Below are 20,404 nucleotides of genomic sequence, written 5' to 3' on the forward strand. Positions count from 1 at the left end.
CAACAATAAAAAATCCCTACTTTTCCCTACCCGCGTACGTCACGAATGTGCAGGCGGACAGGCGACTCGGGCAGCCGCGGCCCGCGAAGTGCATGGCTTTCCGGACGCCAGCGATCGATATCATTTTTCCGCAGCGTCAAGGTTGAAAGTTCCTTTGCAATGGGTAGCAATATGTGCTCCGCGATAGATTGTAGAAACAGTGCCGGGAAAGAGCTTCTTTTTTACCCTTGTTTTCGTGGGAGAAAAAAAAAAAAGCGTTCCCCGGCAGCAATGGAGGCCAGCCACGTCAAGGTGCTTTTGCGCGAGCTGTGTGCCGAGAAAACTAGTGTCACGTGAAACATTTTCACTATCGCTCGGAATACTTTATAGCCGCGAGCTGCGAGTTGAGTATCCTTCAGCAGCTGGAACAGCTTCAAGAGCGGCAAGCGCAAACTCAAGCCGGCTGTGACCATTACGACATCCGTCCAAAGAAGAGCGCTAATAATATCGAGAAATATAGTACACGATCTAGCACTATAGTCGACATTTTGCACAGTCAAATTTGTTATTCACAATTGGATCAGTGATTTTTTTATTTTTTTTTATTTGTTTTTTTATAAACACTATGTTTGTTTCGGACGTCGAATCTAGCTCGGGCAACTCTCGGAGTTCCACTCACGCGGCCGATATGTTGAAGACGAGAAGTGAAACGTCTAAAGAAAGTTCAAGTCTGAATTTAGACATGACTTTCGACATATTGCTATTCCTGTCTGCTATTACAGAGGTTTATGGAGCAGGTGTTGAGCTCCATTAAAATACGATAGAGCCTTGCCTGGTTTGTCAAATGGTTGGCGTGCAATATTCTTTGCAGAAAAAGTGGTGAAAACGTCTTTAATTTATTCTATTGCGGAGAAATGTTATATAGGGCTGAAAAGTTTTTTTTAAACCATGAAAACATTAATGTTGTTGAGGGGAGGCATTCATATTTAGAGCTGATGAAAACTGCGCTAAACCAACTGAATTAGAAAAAAAAGTATTATATAGGATTACCCTTTTCCCAAGTGCTCTCGTGGATGGGTGTATGAACGCGTTGCATTCTACTCAAAAAGTAAAGAGAAAAAATACGGGTACATATTTTTTAGCAACTTTTGTTAACTTATTTTTAATTAAAAAATTTATGATGTCTTTCTGTACCTCACGCACTACTGTATCTTCAAGCAAATATTCTTTATTTTGAGATGAACAGTGTGTTTGTGTATTTTATACGCATTCCAAACCAGTCCCATGACCCGTATTCAACACTTCTACAATACCCTCAGGGGAGCAGATATTGATGTTTCTAACCCACATTTCGTTGCTTTCAAGACTGTTGTAACTAACCTGTGACCATTTTGTTGTGCATCATTACCAAGGCGTCAAGCTGTTCATGAGCACAGAAAATAAACAAACGAATGAACGAATGAATTCCATTGCACCTTGATGTCTGGCTTGGTGGTTGCGAAGTTCTTTTAATCGTCATTTTAACACGATCTTCATGACCAGTAACCTGCCATCTGATCTACACGAATGCAGTTCATTCTATTCTATACATTTCATTGTTTACGAGAATCACAGTCTACATGTCTTAGGTCCCAGCCCAGCACGCACATGTTCATCGCTTTGGGAGGCGAGCAATGTACGTGCACACGCACGAACGCTGAAAATGGCATCGACCAGAAGCGCTTTTCAGAAATGGTCTACAGATCTTTTGCTAAATTACTTAAGCAACCCAGGAGCATATTCATGCCACATGAGTAGTTACACGTGCTGACGCCTGCAACAGCAACTTTTCAAAAGAAGATCTAAAACAAATGGCAGGTTCCTTCAGGTCATACGAGCGTGTGGGCCCGGACATCTGTGCCCACATTCCGAGCATTTTCCGCGGTGCTTTGGCAATTCGTCAAAAAATGTATTGCGTGACTCTTCGACCTTTCTTCACTAGCCATCCTCTAATAAAAGGAGAACGGGTTTCCAGGCGATTTTACGAAACTAGTGAGCCGCGGCTTGAGCGTAGCGAGTTGCAAAAACGGTTTTGTGAAAATTCCAATTGCTTCCGTTTTTCCTTTTTTTTTTTTTTTTTTACTTTCTTATAGTTTGGCACGTAGGCCAACGCCATACTTTGTGCAAATATAGATAATTATCAGCTTCGAACAGCACGAACGGCCAGGTCATTTTGCTGTTAGACGCGAGAAAGGCGTCGCGAGCGTACCCGATTGCCGGCCGCGCGCCTCGCTGCACACAAGTGACGTCACGCTTGGGCGGCGGGGAAAACTGGGGAAAAACTAGGGAGAACGATGTTTCGGTTTCGGCAGCAAACAAAATATCACTTTTTTAATTAACTAGAGTGAATCTCGGAGAACGACATAGCATTTCGGAATCAGGAAGCCATCCGCATTCAGATTATGCCTTTGGATTAGGTAGCTCGAAATGTCGGCGGCCACGAAAAAATTAAAATATAGGCGGGTATTTGAGTCGCTATTCTCACGCTTGGTTGTTTCCTAAAAATATTTATAGAATTCAAATTTATTGTCTTCATCTCGATGTAAATATACGAAATTGTATTATATTGTGTGTTATGGGGGCACGCGCGCGCACTTTCTGGCTGGCCGCAATAAACACGTTTAGAAATTCAGTGCCAATAACAAGAACAAAACAAGAGAAAAAAAAGGGTTCTTATCGTTTTTGCAAGATACTGAAAACACGAGGTGCAATATTTTGTTGTTAATATGAAACATGTGTTTATTTTTTCGTATACGCTCCGTTTCCGCGCCTAGACAGGTGATGACACGCGCTTGTACACGACCTTGACTTACGCATAATAAAACACTGCAGCGCCACTTTATGCTCAATGCAAGCGTTACATGGTCGCGTTTTAAGGGCGCACTCGCGCCCCCTGGACGAGAGCAACAGGTCCATGCGCCACTTAATGAACTGCAAATTGGGTCAAGCGTTTTCAGTGGACGTGACATGGCAGATGCGATCAATGATTATCTTATAAACGTTGGTGCCTACAATCGCCCGAATACGTCATCGAACATTTTTACACGTGCCCACCTGAACAAACTATTATGCTGAATCCGGTCACTTCTTTTGAGGTTGAGGCAGCCATAAAATAACTAAAAAAATAAAAGCGCTTGCGGGGATGATAACCTAAAAGCCGAACCGATCAAATACGTATCTACCATTATAAGTGGGCCCTTGCAACATATAATTAATCTTATATTTGAAACTGGTAATATCCATATGCCTTAAAAACTGCGAGAGTAACTGCATTCATAAAAGTGGAGATAAAAAGGACATTAGCAACTACCGTCCGATATCCGTGCTCCCCGTAATATCAAAGGTTTTTGAAAAATAATAAACAGTCGAATTCAAGCTTTCCCTATAAAATTTTCCGTTTTACCTACAGCTCAGTACGGATTTTAAAAAGGCAAATCAACAGAAGATGCTTTGTTACATATAAAAGATACACTTTTAAATAACATTGAAAATAAACTTCTTACTCTTGGCATATACCTAGATTTTCGAACAGCCTTTGACCAGTATCAGTCATGACATCCTACTACAAAAACTTCCCCACTATGGCATTAGGGACGTAGCCTTGGATTTAATAAAGAGTTTCCTTCAAAATCGCGAGCCCTTCGGACAAATCAATCACATTGATTCTGATCGTAAGAGCATTAAATATGGGATCCCTCGGGGATCAGTATTAGGACAATTGTTTTTTTATAATCTATTTAGACGACATTATAAACATCGCAGTTTCTCCAAACCTAGTCATGTATGCTGATACTACATTTTTTTTTTTTTTTGTACATCCGTAGGTGAAATAGAACAAGAAGCTAAGAACTACCTACGAGATTCAAACAGGTGGCTCAACATAAATAAAATGCGGTTAAATGCTGCAAAAACAAAGTATATGTTATTCATGCCAAAAAAAAATTTAAAAAAAAATCAATAAACTGCTATGTTTGGCAATAAACAACTGCGTTATATATAGAACGTATAACTGTTTGCAAATTGCTAGGGGTATGGTTTAGTGACAAACTATCCTGGACAACACAAACTGAGCATATAAAAAGTGACCTCTCTAGACCAGGAATAATTTATACGACAAAAGACCTCTTACCGACATGGTTGAAAGTACAAATATACACACCCTCTTATCAAAAACTTCACTACTGTTTACTTGTTTGGGGCACCACGGTTAAAACCAACTATAATGGACTTACAAGTTTACAAAAATGTATGTTAAGCATAATGGCCAACTCGAAAGCCTATTTGAAACCTTAAATACCCTTCCACTTTCTAAGCTTTACCATTATAAGCTTGGTAGCTTATTCATAGAAACGAAATAAGCGGCTGTGACCTCATTTTTCTGCAAATCTGCCCGAATATAAATTAAGGGCAATGAGGACATATAGACTACCATCAATTTGGGCTAACTACGGCAAACAAATGGTCAATTTTTAGGTTCCCCAGCTCCTAAATGCAGTCGGCCATACTTCAAAATTACTGGAAACCAAACTAATTTTAAAAAGATCTACGCTCCTTTTTAATTGCCAATGGGTTAATATCTGTAGATATGTACCAATACATTTTATTTATTTAAACCAGTGTTGTTTGTGCAGCTGTTTTTATTACAAATCTTACACACCTTGTGATCACGTTTATTTTTAGATTTTATTGTGTGGACCATGCCAAATCGCTATTTTTATATGTGCCTGGAATTTGTAAATGTGTAAACTAGCTTTTTCACTTTTTTTTTACCGGGTGTTTTCTTTTACTGCTGAATGACTTATATTCTTTTTTACTAATTTTTGTTTTCACGACGCTGTTTACATAAACATCAATGTGTGCTAGAATTCCTTCTTTACAATGTTAGAATGTGTGTGTCCATTACCTTTTATGCATGTATGTACCCATTATATCCTGTATCCATTATCAGTAGTTTCGCTACTTTTGTGCTAAACGAAGTTTACACTTAGTGCTGTTGCTGTTGGACGTCACGTGACGTGACGTCCCCCCCCCAAAAAAATAAAATCCTGGTACAGCCATTACTCACTTTGCAGTGAAGTAGAGAGAGGGGTGGGGTATCTTAGCTTATACAAAATGCTTTAGAGTGTGAACTGATTTCTGAATTCACCCAAGTTACTGAAGATTATGAGCTATTGTGTGTACGCTACAGGGAATATCTTTTCGCCGTTGTATACCGCCCACCATCCGGGAATGTATCCAAGCTTATTGATTCCTTTTACATGTTTTGCAACTTTGTAACAGCGAACCGCTATGTCCCTTTTCTCGGTGGTGATTACCATATTAACATGCTTACAAACACTTGTTTGTAAGCTCGACAGGCCTTCATGCCGGCAACTGAAATAAGTGGTTTTTACTATATTGAAACGAAAGCAATGAGCGTCACAGACTGCACATCAACTTTAATAGATTTCTTCGTTACTAACTGTGATGTATCCTCTACAATAGCCAATCTTATTAGAATTCATATCACCGACCATCTACCAATATTTCTGTTGATTAATAAACCTCGTGCAGTAGTAAAGAACAGTCACAAAAAAACTTTCGAAGTGCGTAACGTTACTGACGTTGCAATGGGGGTTTTTAGAGATGCTTTACTCAATGTATCCTTTTTACGAACATTCAAAGAGTTGTACAAAGAGAGTTTTCCTTATAGAAATGTAAAACTGTGTAAGAAATTGCACAAGCCATGGATGACGAAAGAGGTATTGCAGAAAGTGCATTAGAAAACCAGCATGACCATAGCTTTTTAAAAACAAGAGCCTCCGAAGACCTAAGAGCCTTCAAAAGGTATCGTAGCATACTACACGTGTATATTTGGAAAGTCAAATCGAACGTCAGCAAACGTGCTACTACAATCTCATTTTCTATGATACCGTGTAGTGTCACACATTGCTGTAAAATTGTTTCTATCTGAGTGCCCATATGTCTTTTAGTCAACTTTCTACACAAACAAGTATAACGATTGGAGTGGTGTGCTTGTGTATATTTGACTTGAGGCTTACTGTATTTTTATTTTACGCTGTTTATCCGCCAAGGTGTGCATGGGAACTATGTCTCGTCAAGCTGCTGTAGCAGCTTTTTGCCCTCTTTTCCGCCTTTTTTTCGTTTTGTAGCGAAAAAAAGGAAAATAAAAGACTATTATTATTATTATAAAAAGTCGCAACAAACTTGCCTGTTTGTGAATGTATGAAAAAAGATAAAGTGCACATCAATGACTATCAGTGTGAATGTTAAAATTCGCACGGTTCGCACCAACCGATTGTCAGGAATTTGTTCGGGCATTGAGTGGATGTACCTACACTCCTAAGTAGCTAAGCCAATACTAGGCTCTTGTGACACGGAAATTTTCACATTCTTTTTTTTTTTCTTGTATGTTCGTCCCTTTGCCAAGTTCACGCTACACAGCTCTGCCGTAGATACTCGGGCTATAATGTGTCACATGGAACACAGCATCAGTTCAAAAGCACAAAGTATAGCTCAAAAGGAAACTAAAATAAGTACACATGTATATGCCCATAATTCTAAGCATCCTGAATAAGCATCCTGGTGCCACAACGCAGCGATCAATCAATCGCCGCCTTCGACGGACCGCTCCTCGATCTCGGGCTGCCCCTTCCAGGCCGCAATATTTGTGAGGAACGCCAATGCTTCGCACGCAAACTCCGATTTCAAGAAACGCACGCTGCCTTCCGCGTTGAAGGCCAGGCCAGGAGTGGTCACGCCCTGCAGGCCGAAAGACTCGAGGATCAGGCCCGAACACTGCACGAGCTTCGTTTTGTAAAAGAGTGCCAACACCCTGGGTCCGTCGTCGTCGACGACGATTTCTTTGGTGTCGTCCAACTCCTGCCCAACGAGAGCCACCGGGAGGTCGACATCGACCGCAAAGTCCGGCACCTCCGGATGCTTGAGCTGAATCGTGATGTAGTCCCCGTCGAAACCGGAGACGCGGAATGCGAGCGCGGACCAGAAGGCAAGTCCGAACGCCAGGTCGTTTGGTCCGAAGAGAAGCGGGTTGACGTAGCAGCGGAACGCATCTGCTAGAAACACGGTGACCAGGCTCATGACGAGCCTGCTCCCACGGCAGAGGAGGAGGTTGTGCTCCTCGCTGCCGAAGCAGGACAAGATGCCGTGCAACTTGGTTTCCTGCACGACAACCACATACGAGACAGAAAAGAAGAGGGAAGGGCGATGTGTCGAGCCTATGGTGGCGCCGTGGTGCACCCTGATCACGGGAGGCTGTGACAGGTTCAGTCTGCAAGAAATGAAGAACGAGCCGAAAGTATTGAATCAATCTGCGAGCTTGAAACAGTGGCTAGAAGGCGACTGGTTTGGAGTCGAGCAAACACGACAGGCGACTCGAAACCATCTTGTGCAATTTATTCACTTCCCAACTCCAGTGTACGTTGGCGGTTAAAGGGACGCTGACACTCCCCAAATTTTCTTTATTTTTTGTTAGGTGATTTATTATGGTGTCAGAAGATAAATATTTGGCTGCACTGCAACGTATACTTTTAATAAACTAAAAAAATGCAACTACTCAAACCCGAAACTGAACTGGGGAGTAAGAAGAAACATAGAGGAGAGTTTCGCCAAAAATCACGTGGTAGTGCAATTTTTTTTTTTTTTTTTGAATCAACGTATATTTGAAGTTTTTTAGAAGGCACAAAAAATGGTAAACATTGTTTTTTTCCTATTTCTAATGTAGAGTGTGTGCCTTCGATGACCCACAAATTTGATTATCTTTGGTGGTTGTGTCTAAACTGCAGCACACTGCACATGACCACAGAGAAGAAATTGAGCGCAACTCAAAGCGGCCCGCTCTTCATTGGCGGTGTTCGGGCAGAAAAAAAACGAATTTCAGGTCGCAAATTGTGTTCTGGGTAGTTGGGCTCTCATATGTTATGTTCAAATAAAAACCTTGGCGAGCATAAATACCTGGTCAGTGTCCCTTTAAGGCTAGTTCACATGTACGTCACAGCGCTAAACCAACACCAGGAACAGAGCTAATCGCAGATCATCGGAAGATGTCACGGTTGATTGCCCTGGGTCAGTTGTACTATCCCTCGCCATCCGAAAAAGATAGGTGTTGCAGAACCGCCAGTCACATCTCGGCACGCACAGACAACACAGAAACTTCACGTCGCCACTCCTAAGACTAACATCCACAAATTTTCCCCTTTACAGCCGTCTATTACCGACTGGAATTCCTTCACCGATAACACTGTAACAATAGAGGAGCCCAACACGCTCCAAGCTGCACTTGTCGCTCTTCACAACATGAAGTCTAACCTAAACGTTTTTTTCAACTGTTTCCTTTGCAAGGTTTGATATATATTGATATTTTTCTACCCTTATGTAAAGCCCCCTGAGGGCGATATAAGGGTACAATAAATGAAATGATATAGCAGTGACTTCAACTTAACTTGACACCGATGCAGTTCTGTATCACTAACATAGCACGAAGTCGGCACTGCATCAGCAAGGGCAGCGCTTTCGCAGCTTTGAGTAATAGCGCCGTGGTGTATGTGCGAACAGACCTTTAGAATACCAACCAAAAAATGGCCCAAGAAATTGTTGAGCTTTAGTCTATGCACTAATAAAAAGAGAAGCCGGCGAAGCAAGTCTAAAAATGATCAATCGATGTCTGCTATAGCGACGGGTGAATGAAAATCTTTACACCGTTCAAGTCAGAAACCTCTGTAACTGACACGCACTAATACGGGTAGTTTAAGTGCGCAAAATGAGTCTCAGATGTGCCGCAGTCTCACTACACTGTGTAACACAACAAAAATATATTAACAGGAAGGATGCATGCTCATTTATAGTAAGAAAAAAGAAAGCAGCTTTCACGATGGCCAAAAGTATAATACTTTTCGGCAGTTCATGCTAGCATTCATTTAGAATTCATGTTACTCAAACAGGAAGTCACCTGCGTTGCAGTTCCGATGCCAGGTCACGCGACTTTACTTCAAAGTGCTCCCTTGTCAGTTCCGACGGCGTAGTCATGGTGAAGCAAGACCAAGTGTGGCAGTCTTTGGCGAGAAGCATTGCAGTGTCGTCGTCAAACTGCCGCAGGACAGTGCCTGCCCAGCGACTGCTTGGTAGCGGGGACATCCCGCTGTGTCTTAAAGCGACCTCCGGCATGGTCCTAACAAAGGAGGGAAAGCAGATTGAATAAAAAATACTCAGTTTGCCTTAGACTTGCAGATAAGTCGGTATACACAAAATGTGTTTCCGCTGCATTCTTTTGGGATTTGTGGTGGATATTGCAGTTATTTTTTTCTCTGGTCATAGCGCATGTTATTTTATTCCAAACTATGTCCTCTTTTATGCGATGGTGGCCACATCTTAGATTTCTTGTTTTTCAAACGTAGAACGCCGAACGCAAATGCTGGCGTCCAAACAGTAGAGACCACAGTGGTGGAAACAAAGCCTGTGCTTTGACACACTAAATCGAAGAACTAGCGAGAGTTGCGAGTTAGTTCTGCCGTTTCCGACAGAAATGCAAAGAAGTGATGCTAGTGTCGACTGCCAGTGTCCCCTTATAAAGGTGTAGCCGTCGAAGTGGGGGAGTAAAAAGCGTGTACCCGTAGCATTTGACCCCCTGCAGATTGACCCTTCAATGCCCCGACTACAACTCTTTAAAAGCCGCAGTGCACACGCTTATGTGACTCTGCCCATGTCTCCTTTGCACAAACGGCGCCGCCAGTGGTGCCTGTAGCGCGTCTCCAACTGGCATGTTTAGCGCGTCCTCAGAAATGGTCCCCCGATTTCCTCCCGATGACGCCATAAAAGTCTGATGGTGCCCGTCGCTATCCTGGCACCGACACAAAAGCAGGGTGGATGTGGCAGGTGCCTCTTTGATGGAACATGGATGACTGGTAGCCCTTCAACAATGAGACCAGAATGGAAATAGAGAGTAAAGAACACATAACATAAAACCTTGGCACAAAAAAAAATTTATGCCATGTTCTGGAGGACACATCGTAACAATTTCTCATTCATGGATATTGTAGAGGGCGCAACCCTCGCGTACTTGATCCTCACTCACTTTCTTTGCACTGCGGAGTGAATATAGATTTCACATTTAAATATTCTAAGCTTAAATGGTAAAACAAAATGGCTAGGTGGCGTAAGCTACCGCCCGATCCAAAGGGCTCAGCCGTATTCATCCATCCATCCATCCATGATTGCCGCAGGCAACCCTGTGCCACCGCGAGGGCGGCTTCGTGTGTTATTTTCAATAGAGTAACTGTATATGCTCCGCTTGCGGAGCAGAGTACCGCAATGGTGCCATTCTGGAGCCAAGCACTGCGGGAAGCCAAGGTCGGTTTTTGCAGGGGCACAAAGGCGCAGACGCGAGGCGGCGCGCTGCGGCGTGCTGTGGCACGTTGCGGAAGGAAAATAGTGCGACGTGCGGCGACGAACCGCGCATGCGCCGTGATCGTTGTCCCGTCGTTTCCTGTCTCCCTCTCGCAAAAAGCGCATCCGAGTACGCACCCGCGGGTCCCGCGGGTCGCGTGCCGTTGCTGGGACGCAGATCGCGTCGTGATCCCGCTGTCTGGCCAACTTTTGGAGGACCTTTCCCCTCGAGCGATCGCAAGAAGCAAAAGAACGCAGGCCTGCTTATTTTTCTCTTGTGTTCAATCGAAGAGCAAGTGCCGCTGCTCAGCCTGTGATTTTTTTTTTCAGCAGACAGTTTATTTGATATTATGTAGACGGAACAGTGCGTTACCTTCGTGCGTTCCAATTATATGCGAATCTGAGGAATGTCGAGCACCCCCACTTTCATGCTAAAATAGTGTACAACTTTTTTTTTTTTATCCTAAGTTTTTGCCGTTTCACGAATTCGAGACGCCGGAATCGAAAGCTTTTGGAATTGAGACCGGAATTTTCGCATGCTTTCAAGTTGGGCTAAATTTTGAAATCGCTTGAATCGCAAACATTAGGGGCTCGCGAATAATAAATGTTAGATGGTGCTCCAAACTTTGGGAGATGCCGCAAGGTGCAAACTGCTTAATATAAAAAAGTCCACCGACGCGTTCCACCTTCATTGCGGACAAGTCTTTGAAAACGCAGTCCAATTCGTTGCAGGGACCAGAATGATGCCGAGATTGGCTGTTTTCCTATTGACCAGTATATTCCGCCCCGAGAATAGGGCGATAGAGCTCTGTCTACTTTCAGTGTGTGGCACCAACCTAGATCTCGCTTTCTCTTCTATTAACCTATTAAACTGTTTTACTACCACCGACATGGTCCCTTGAAGAAATAGCGAAGAGGCACAGCACTAACAGTCTCTAAAACATGCTTATCCACACAACTGCTTGCAGAAATCGTTTGGGGTATTGTAAAAGGGCAGACAATGATTAAAAATGACCTCCTTCCCATACGAAAAAGTCAGGCGAGGCGACGTCTCACATCGTGTCTCACCGCCGGAATCCGGTAGAAGCTCTTGCCGCTGTCTGCGCGATTTGTGCACTTCGTAACACTACAGCCTGTCATTTTCAGGGGGCTCCTTCTACGCGCATGCAAAATTTAATGCGGTAAACGACGTGGCGGCTGACGGAAACGCCGTCCCCCCCGCTTTCAAACGAGAGCTCGTCGACTCGCCAAGACGGCCGGATGTGCCGGTCGCTTATCGGTATCGCGTATCACTCCGCGAGAGACGCAGACGCGGGGAACGCGATCGTCCTCCGTGTCGTCTGCTTCACATGCCCTGAAAACAAATGTCCCAAAACATCGCTCGCGTCATAAAAAACGGGATTGCACTGTACCCAGTTGATACACATAATGTTCAATGACTTGGGAAGCTCTCGGTTCGTTCGATTTCGGTCTAGGATCTATATTTTGCGAACGCAAAGCGGAATATATGTTCCCCCCGAAACTCGGCGCTCTGGAAGGCCGCTTTCCCTCAAGAAGGTCGGATCCAGTTCTGCCCACGTGACCACTCCTCCGCCAATACGGAGATGGCGGCGAAAGGAAAAGGAACGCGATACTCTGGCTCTGCAAGCAGAGCCTATACAGTTACTCTAATTTTCAACGGAATAAAAGTCACTTGTTGTTCTGGCACGAGAGAGTTCGCACGAACCTTCTTCTGGCCCGGCATGGCCTCCACATGGTGTCAGAAGTGCCAAACGTTATGCCTAACGACGTAGGCCTCGCCTCCGCATGAATCGTCTTCGCCGTAACTGCGTAGTTCGCTCACCCGTCGCCCGGCTTTCGACCGCCGTGTTCCTGCTCGCTGCCGTCCTGCTCGCTGCCATGCCTGACGACGAAGGAAACGCGCCAAGCCTTCATGGCAAGGTCTTTCACTGCATCAGCCCGACCGCTTCGACTTCGAGAACGCCGGTTCCTGGCCGACGTGGCTAAGCCTTTTCGAGGACTACGCCTTCGCTTCCGGTCTTCGACAGGCGTCGGGAGAAGTTCAGGTCCGCACACTTCTTTATTGCATGGGGCCGGAAGCTCGTCCTCTTCTTGCGACGTTCGGCCTCGGCGACGCTCCTACGGACTACAACGTGGTCGTAGAGAAGTTTACGGCCCATTTCGTTCACCCCCTCAACGAGGTGTACGAGTCGGCGCAGTTTCACCGGCGAGTCCAGCAGCCGGGGGAAACGGTGGACAGCTACTATGCGGAACTCTGCAAGAGATGCAACTACCCGTCACCCGAGGTCGTAGAACGCCTTGTCCGCGACCGGTTCATCGTAGGCTTACGCGACGCTCGCCTCGCCGACCAGCTCTGCCGCAACCCCAAGTTAACCCTCAAAGAAGCATGGGTGCAGGCGAGACAAGCAGAAGACGCCCAAAAGCAGAGGGACCAGCTCGCAGGCCACGACACGCAGTCTCGACCGGTGAGCCTCGACGCTGCCAAGTCTCGGCAGCCACAAGCGGGACGCGTCAAGTACAGCTCAGCACGCGACAAGCGCACCTCAAGCTCTAGCTCGTGCGGCTACTGCGGCCGTGCTTCACACGCTCGCTCGGAATGCCCCGCCCGCAACTCGTTGTGCAACCACTGCAAGAAAAAAGGCCATTTCGCGGACGTCTGCCGTTCCCGGAAGAAACGGTCGACCCAGGTGGCAGAGCTGGGTTTGTACGCCGTTCGCAACTCCGACCAAGGCAAGTTCGTGGAAGAAACTGTCAACGACTACACGGAAGTGTTCAAGGTTGACTCGGGAGCCGAAGTTTCTGCCGTCTCGAACACCTTCCCCAACCTGCCGCCGTCCCTCGACAAGGTGGACGACACTCTCTTCGGGCCAGGGCAGCAGCCACTCAACGTTCTTGGGTCCTTCATGGCCACTTTGCTGTGGAGAGGCAAGTCAACCCAGCAAAGGCTATATGTGGTGAAATCCCTCTCCGTGCCTCTTTTGGGCTTTCCAGCCATTCAGGCACTTCAAGTCGTCAAATTCGTCGACGGCGTCTCATCGAAAGAAAAGAACCCTCCTACCGTCAAAGTCTCTTCTCAGACTTGTGACAAGCTGTTTAATGGCCTCGGATCTCTCTCTGAAGAATACAAGATCCGCCTCCAGCCAGACGCTGTTCCATTTTCTCTTAGCGTGGCAAGGCGCATCCCCATTCCGTTGCGGGAAGTCGTTCGCAAGGAACTGCAGAAGATGGAACAAGAAGGCGTCATTCGCCGAGTTGACACGCCAACACCATGGTGCGCCGGACTGGTGGTCGTCCCCAAAGCCACCGGGGGCCACAGGCTGTGCGTGGACCTTACGAAGTTAAACCGGGTGGTCCTGCGAGAACGCCACATCCTTCCCACGGTCGACCAGGTCCTGGGCCTGCTGGGAGACGCAACGGTGTTCTCAAAGTTGGACGCTAAATCAGGCTTCTACCAGGTGAAGTTGGCGGAAGAATCTCAAGAACTCACCACATTTATCACACCTTTCGGACGCTACTGCTTCCGTCGGATGCCCTTCGGCATCATTTCTGCGCCCGAATTTTTCCAGAAGCAGATGTCCAGGATTTTGGAAGGCCTGGAAGGCACTGTGTGCATGATAGACGACATACTCATCTTCGGACGCACTCTCGAAGAACACGACTCCCGCCTGCAGCAAGTCCTGATGCGACTATCCCGCGCAGGCATCACTTTGAACGAGAAGAAGTGCTGCTTCCGCCAGAGCGAGGTTTCCTTCCTGGGGGTGATGGTATCTGCAAGGGGCATCCGTCCTGGATCAAGGAGATGAGTGCGCCAACTGACATTGCAGGTGCAAGACGCCTCCTTGGCATGGTGAACCACCTCGGGCGTTTCCTTCCGCACGTTTCGGACGTTGCAGCTCCTATCCGAGCGCTCCTCAGCAAGAATGCTGCGTGGAACTGGTCCCACGAACAAGAAACAGCATTCACCAAGCTCAAGCTGATGCTCTTCTCGGACCGCTGTATGGCGAAGTATTATCCGGCGTACCCAACAGTCGTCTCAGCGGATGCCAGTTCATTTGGCTTGGGGGCAGTCCTTCTACAAACTCAGCCTTCCGGCGAAAGAAGACCGGTTGCTTTTGCGTCGAGGTCCCTTACAGCGACTGAATTACGTTATAGCCAAACGGAGAAGGAAGCCCTGGCAGCTGTATGGGCTATTCAACGGTTCGACGAGTTCCTCCGTGGGTTGGTCTTCGACGAAGAGACAGATCACCTGCCTCCGGTCTCACTGTTTGGCAAGATGGACCTGGACGTGGTACCTCCACGTATCCAGCGCCTTCGACTGAAGGTGATGCGGTACCAGTTCACAATGTCATATGTCCCTGGGAAGCTTCTCGCAACAGCGGACACCCTGTCTCGTATGCCAACGGAACCTGCCGATTCGTCTCGTTCTGTAGACACAATCGAAGTGTTTGCTGCGGAAGTCCTTCAGACCTCATCAGAAGCAGCATCTCTACAGCTGGAGGACCTTCGAACTGCTCAAGCAAGCGACGGGGAGTGTCGCGCACTCGCGTCGATGTGCCATAACGGGTTCCCTCCGAAGTCAAAGTTACCGCTTCACCTGACGAAGTATGCAAGCGTGTTGGACCAACTTTCGGTTTGTGATGGTTTACTCCTGAAAGGCACTCGCATTGTGGTACCAGCAGTGCAACGTGCGACAGCGCTGACTTTGATTCACGAAGGTCACCAAGGCATTAACAGATGCAAGGCTCGGGCCCGGGAATCAGTATGGTGGCCAAGTATCAACGCTGATGTAGCAGCACTCGTGGCACAATGTGAACAGTGCACGTCGTACCGAGACAATCCAGCAGAGCCACTTCGGAGCACGCAGCTTCCAAGTCTACCGTGGGACTTTCTGGGCGCTGACTTGTTTCACCTGAACCGACAGACTTACCTCCTCGTGGTCGACTACTATTCCAGTTATCCGGAAGTGGTCTCGCTCAACTCTGCAACAGCTGGGCATGTCATCCAAGTGCTCAAGAGCATTTTTGCTCGTCACGGCATCCCCTCCACTCTGCGTTCAGACAACGGACCACCCTTCCAGTCCCACGAGTTCGCTCGGTTCATGGCATCGTACGGAATCGTACACCAGACAAGCAGCCCCAACTTCCCACAGTCCAATGGGGAGGCAGAGCGCATGGTGCGCACGGTGAAGAACCTGCTACGCAAGGCGCACGATCCGTGCCTGGCTTTGCTCAACTACAAAGATACCCCCGGACCCTCAGGTTTCAGTCCGGCACAATTGTTGATGGGGCGCCGACTCCGCACCAGACTTCCCAAGGAGGGGAGACTGTTGTTACCAAGTAGCAAGCCACAGGAGGAGGTGGCCACCAAGGCCGCGAAGCTCAAACGTCGGCAAGTCACCGACTTTGATCGCCGCCATCGGGCTAGAAGCCTCTCGCTGCTGGAAGACGGTACCCGCGTCTGGGTTCGTCCGGAACGGGTAAAGGCTACTGTCCTCAGTCCAGCGCAACGTCCCAGGTCGTACGTGGTGGAAACAGATGAGGGAGCAATCTGGCAGCGCAACCGGAGAAACTTGGTGCCTTTCAGGACAGGCAGTGAAGACCCAACTGCGAGAGAAGAGGCTCAAGGTCTGGCTCCTTCTCAAGAACCGGCGGCACCTGCAGCGCAGGCACGGGCTTCCCCTCGGCAACCACCTGCACCTGCATCTCAAGGACCGGTTCCTCCTCAAGAGTTGGTGGCACCTGCAGCTCAAGGATCGGCTCAACCTCAGCAGCCACCTTCGCCTACGAGCCACAACCTCCGGCGCAACGAACCTGACTTGGATACCTCGCCTGTACAAAGAACCAGGTGTGGCCGACGGGTGGTGCGTCCCAGGAAGTTGGACCTTTAGTATGATTCTGAGGGGGGAGATGTAGAGGGCGCAACCCTCGCGTACTTGATTGCCGCAGGCAACCCTGTGCCACCGCGAGGGCGGCTTCGTGTGTTATTTTCAACGGGATAAAAGTCACTTGTTGTTCTGGCACGAGAGAGTTCGCACGAACCTTCTTCTGGCCCGGCATGGCCTCCACAGATATCATCAAAAAGGATTCATGGCCGACGCAGGCAAACAAGGGCAAGCTTTCTTGGCTAGAGTGCCTGCGTGCCACTGGGACTATTTCTCTGTGTGATCTTCTGAACGAGGCTAAGGCTGAATTAAATTTTTCGATTGAGCTAGTTAGTTCATTACTTACTTGAAAGGCAATGAAAAGTGCAAAAGAAAAGGCAGGGATGAAGACAAGTGCTCGAACGTGTTGTTTGTTGGTCTTTTTACACCTTTTAATAGCTTTGAAAGGCTAAAAGCAGTCTCTGGTCTCTGAATAATCTATGATTTGTAAAATGATCTTGAAAATCGAAACAGTTTCAATAAGTTTTACAAAAATGAAATTCGCATCTGCGGGGTTTTTTTCTTTTCTCTTTTTTTTTTTATTTACATCTTGTGTTTTTGAATGAAGCATGAGAATACAGGCCTGTCCGATCATGAAGCTACCTAGATTTGTGAAATTCTAATCTGCTGCAAAGTATCAATCACAAAAAAAAAAAAGGGAGAGCGGTCACCGCATTACAAGAAAATAAACCTTGTCGAGTATTTACCTTCCTGGGCAATGAGTAGTTTATTTGTGCGAGTCGATAAACATGTATCAAAACTTTGACTATACTCCGTTCACCTTTAAAAGGGCCACAAAATGAACTTTGGGCGGGGAAAAATGATTTAAGGTTGGGACTTTACGAATCACATATCGTTTAAAGGGCAAAAAAAAAAGAGGGTAGAAAGTAAAAAGCCAGCATTTCAGTATGAACATTTCAAGATATAGAGGACTATTTAGTACCTCCTTACTTTCAAAAGCTCTCAGCCTTTTCACTACGATACATCCGCAGTACCCCAAACGTCAGCCGACCCCAGCTCACGCATTGGGCACGAGCACTACGTCCCTCGAACGTATGCACTCGTCAACAATCAATCCGCCGACAAATATTTGGATTTGCATTTGTGGCCAATGAGTGCCCTGGCGGAACTTATCACTTGCGAATGACAAGCTCTATTGCACGCTTAAAAAAGGAAATTGGTAGCTTGGAGTCATTGCACCGGTGCCCAAGCATGTCCCGAAGACGCTATTTCTCAACTCGCTTTTGAGTTAAAAATTAAAGCTAAGGAGGGAGAGTTGAAAAATTGTTTCATGGACCCTTAAAGCTGAGAGCTCGAGGTCACTACTTAGAAGCGTTCTTCTGCAGAACGAGCACTCGCGCAAGAAATGCACGTCTCAAAGCCAGGAACACGAGCCAGCTCGCGCTAGTAGATTTGGCTGGCCATGCCAGTAATTTATGCGCCGCGAGCATTTGGTTTGCCGTGTTAAAGGGATGCGGACGCAAAAATTTCAGAGTCCATAATAAGTGGCACACATTCTTTCCACGAGCCAGCAGCCGCCGGTGCGCGCGAGCACACACAACGAAATTGACGCCATAGTTCCGCATTCACGCTTGGGATGACAGTGAAATGTGTGGGCTCCAGGGAAAAAGAGTATAAAGACGAGCTTTTAATCTCCACAGCGGGGTCTGGTGTAAAAGGTAAGCGATTAATTGGCCTAACCCAAGTAGCACCCAATGTTATGCGAACATTCCCTGGATGTTCTGAATGTTGAAGGAACATCAAAACACCATTCGGAACGTTTGTATGCGAACATTTTCTACAAGGTAAGCCGCTCAACATTCTAGGAACGTTCGTATGCACAATGTTCTCGGAACATTCCCTTTCGAACATTCGTATGCGCAACATTCTTGCAACGTTCACTTGCGAACATTCCTAGAATGTTTGCAGGCGATGCCAACTTTACGGAGCTCTCATGCAACCTGTGGTTCGAAACACTATACACTATATGCCACTTTCTGCCAAAAATATGTAAATTAAGCGGAGTTTCTGGAAATTTAGCATAAGGGATCAGTTTTATCTTATATGAGTATACCGAGGAATGTTATATAAGGTGTAGGAAAAAAGCAATGGTTTTCAAAACATGATAATGAGCTTGGCACTTACCGCGTATGTAGAGGGGCAGTTTTGGATGGACCAGATATTTAGTATCTGGGGTTTTGAAACTTTGAAAAGAGTATTTCCCTGTTGAATGAGGGATGCCATATGTATTTGTTCTTAAGCTCGGAGCGAGTAATCGGTTATGTATACAGCACATTTTGAATGAGAGTTGACAAGTGACGGGCTCAGGCTGATGCGCTGGGAAAGCGGCTAACTTGTGCTTGCACCTTATAAAAATATGTTTCGATTAAAAAATATTGCCATGTGAGGAGCTTTATGACATCCATATACCGTATGTAGTGCGGCTCATTGGGGCTGTAGCCTATGCAGGCCGTAATTGAAGAATCTTTGTAAACAGCCCTCAGAGAATGTTCCCTGAATATAGCGATGTACCCACGCCACGTTCCGAGGAGATTGAAAGGATGTCCCTGCATAAATTTACCACATTTCAAGAAAGTTGCAGAAGTTCTTTGGATGCTCCGAGAACATTCTCAGACCTTTGTTAGGATATTTGAATGTTGATTGAATGCCGTGGTAATGTTCTATGTCGTTCTCAAAACGTTCTAAGAATGTCCCTTAGAAAACATTCCCCGAATGTAATAGCGATAAGTGCCAGCGCCACATTCTGACGTTGATAGAATGTTCTTATGTAAATTTGCAACATTCCAAGAATGTTGCCAAAGTTCTTTTGAACATTCCCAGAATGTTCTCAGAACGTTCCCGTGCTACGTGGGAACAAGCAAGTGGCTTTCACTTGTGGAGATGAAAAGCCTGTCTTTATTCTCCTTTGGCCCAAAGACAATAATACATTTAACTGTCATCGTAATCGCGAATGGGGGACTGACATCAATTTCGTTGCGTGTGCTCGCGCTGCTGGCTCGTGGAAAAAACGTGCGCCACTTATTATGGACACTAAATTGTTTGGTTCAGTATCCCTTTAGGCATGTTGGTTAAACAGGTATAGGTCCACGTCAGTGTTCTGGATTGTTGCTATGGGAATCAGCGCGGCGCCCGTTTTCGCCGCTCATGTGTTCCCTGCTTAATAGTTTCACACCGCAGATGTTGTTCGAAGAGACCAGTAAGTAGAGATAACCGTCAGTACCCAGCAATGGCGACACTTGCAAGCTTAAAAAGTGCAAATAAAACGAGGACAACGAACACCCAAAGACGACAGGGCAGGCGCCACTCCTGTCGTTGTGTTCGATTTGTTCGCGCTTTTTAACCTAAAACAAAAAAACCCGGTTCTTTTTTTTTTTTTTTAACACCTTGGTTTGTAGGGCACTTACCGCGCGGAAGAGATGCCTTGGGGTGAAACGACGATGAGAGATGGACAAGGTGAACGGAAATGAAGAAGCGACTGAAAAGTTCACCAAAGTGACCAGACACACATCCCGCGCTTCCCAGTCAAACTGACACGTGATACAACGGACATCTTAAGTGGTGATGATGATAGCGCGCTTGATGATGATGATACTCGTTTTAAGCTTGAAGTTGAAGGTGAATATTAGGGGTGTCGCGAACTTTGTCGAACGGGATTTTTAGGTCGAACTTTTGGGGTTCTACTGGGTCGAACCGGTTCGACGAACCTTCGACCTTTTCACCCATGGAGAATAGAAGGGTTCTTGGTCGGTATCCAAGCGTGCGAAGGCACAGAGACACGGCACTTCGGCGTGCCAAGGAAGCTTTGAACACGCCGCCAGCCCTTCCTTTCGACGCGTTGTGCCTTTTTCCTGCGACACTGCATTTTCGTAAAATTTTCCACGTGTTTACAACGGCAAGTCTCAACAATACACAGAGTCTTCAAAAAACGTCTTCGGCGAATGACGACGAACGAGTAGAAAACGTGTCTACAGCACGCTGGAAAACCGCAGCGAAGGCTAGCAAAAACGGCAAATCGTATCCCAA

At 46.5% G+C, this 20,404-nt stretch overlaps 1 protein-coding gene across 1 annotated transcript; it reads right to left on the reverse strand.

The window, feature by feature from the left end:
• Window positions 1-5,441: 5,441 nt before the first annotated feature.
• On the reverse strand, window positions 5,442-19,975 carry LOC120838556. Its single transcript, XM_040208536.2, has 3 exons — window positions 19,786-19,975; window positions 8,987-9,205; window positions 5,442-7,309 (listed from the first exon to the last, which is right to left on the reverse strand). The coding sequence occupies exons 2-3, from the start codon at window positions 9,199-9,201 to the stop codon at window positions 6,625-6,627; spliced, it is 900 nt and encodes a 299-aa protein (XP_040064470.1). The 5' UTR covers window positions 9,202-9,205; window positions 19,786-19,975; the 3' UTR covers window positions 5,442-6,624.
• Between the last annotated feature and the right edge of the window lie 429 nt (window positions 19,976-20,404).

The sequence above is a fragment of the Ixodes scapularis genome, unplaced genomic scaffold (genome assembly GCF_016920785.2).
Source record: "Ixodes scapularis isolate PalLabHiFi unplaced genomic scaffold, ASM1692078v2 PGA_scaffold7__128_contigs__length_106722199, whole genome shotgun sequence".
In the NCBI taxonomy this organism is placed as follows: domain Eukaryota; kingdom Metazoa; phylum Arthropoda; class Arachnida; order Ixodida; family Ixodidae; genus Ixodes; species Ixodes scapularis.

Coding starts and splice junctions, on each gene's coding strand:
- LOC120838556 (XM_040208536.2), bottom strand. CDS start 9,201: ATGCCGGAGGTCGCTTTAAGACACAGCGGGATGTCCCCGCTACCAAGC. Junction 7,310..8,986: donor GCATCGGAACTGCAACGCAG/GTGACTTCCTGT, acceptor CATTTCTTGCAG/ACTGAACCTGTCACAGCCTC.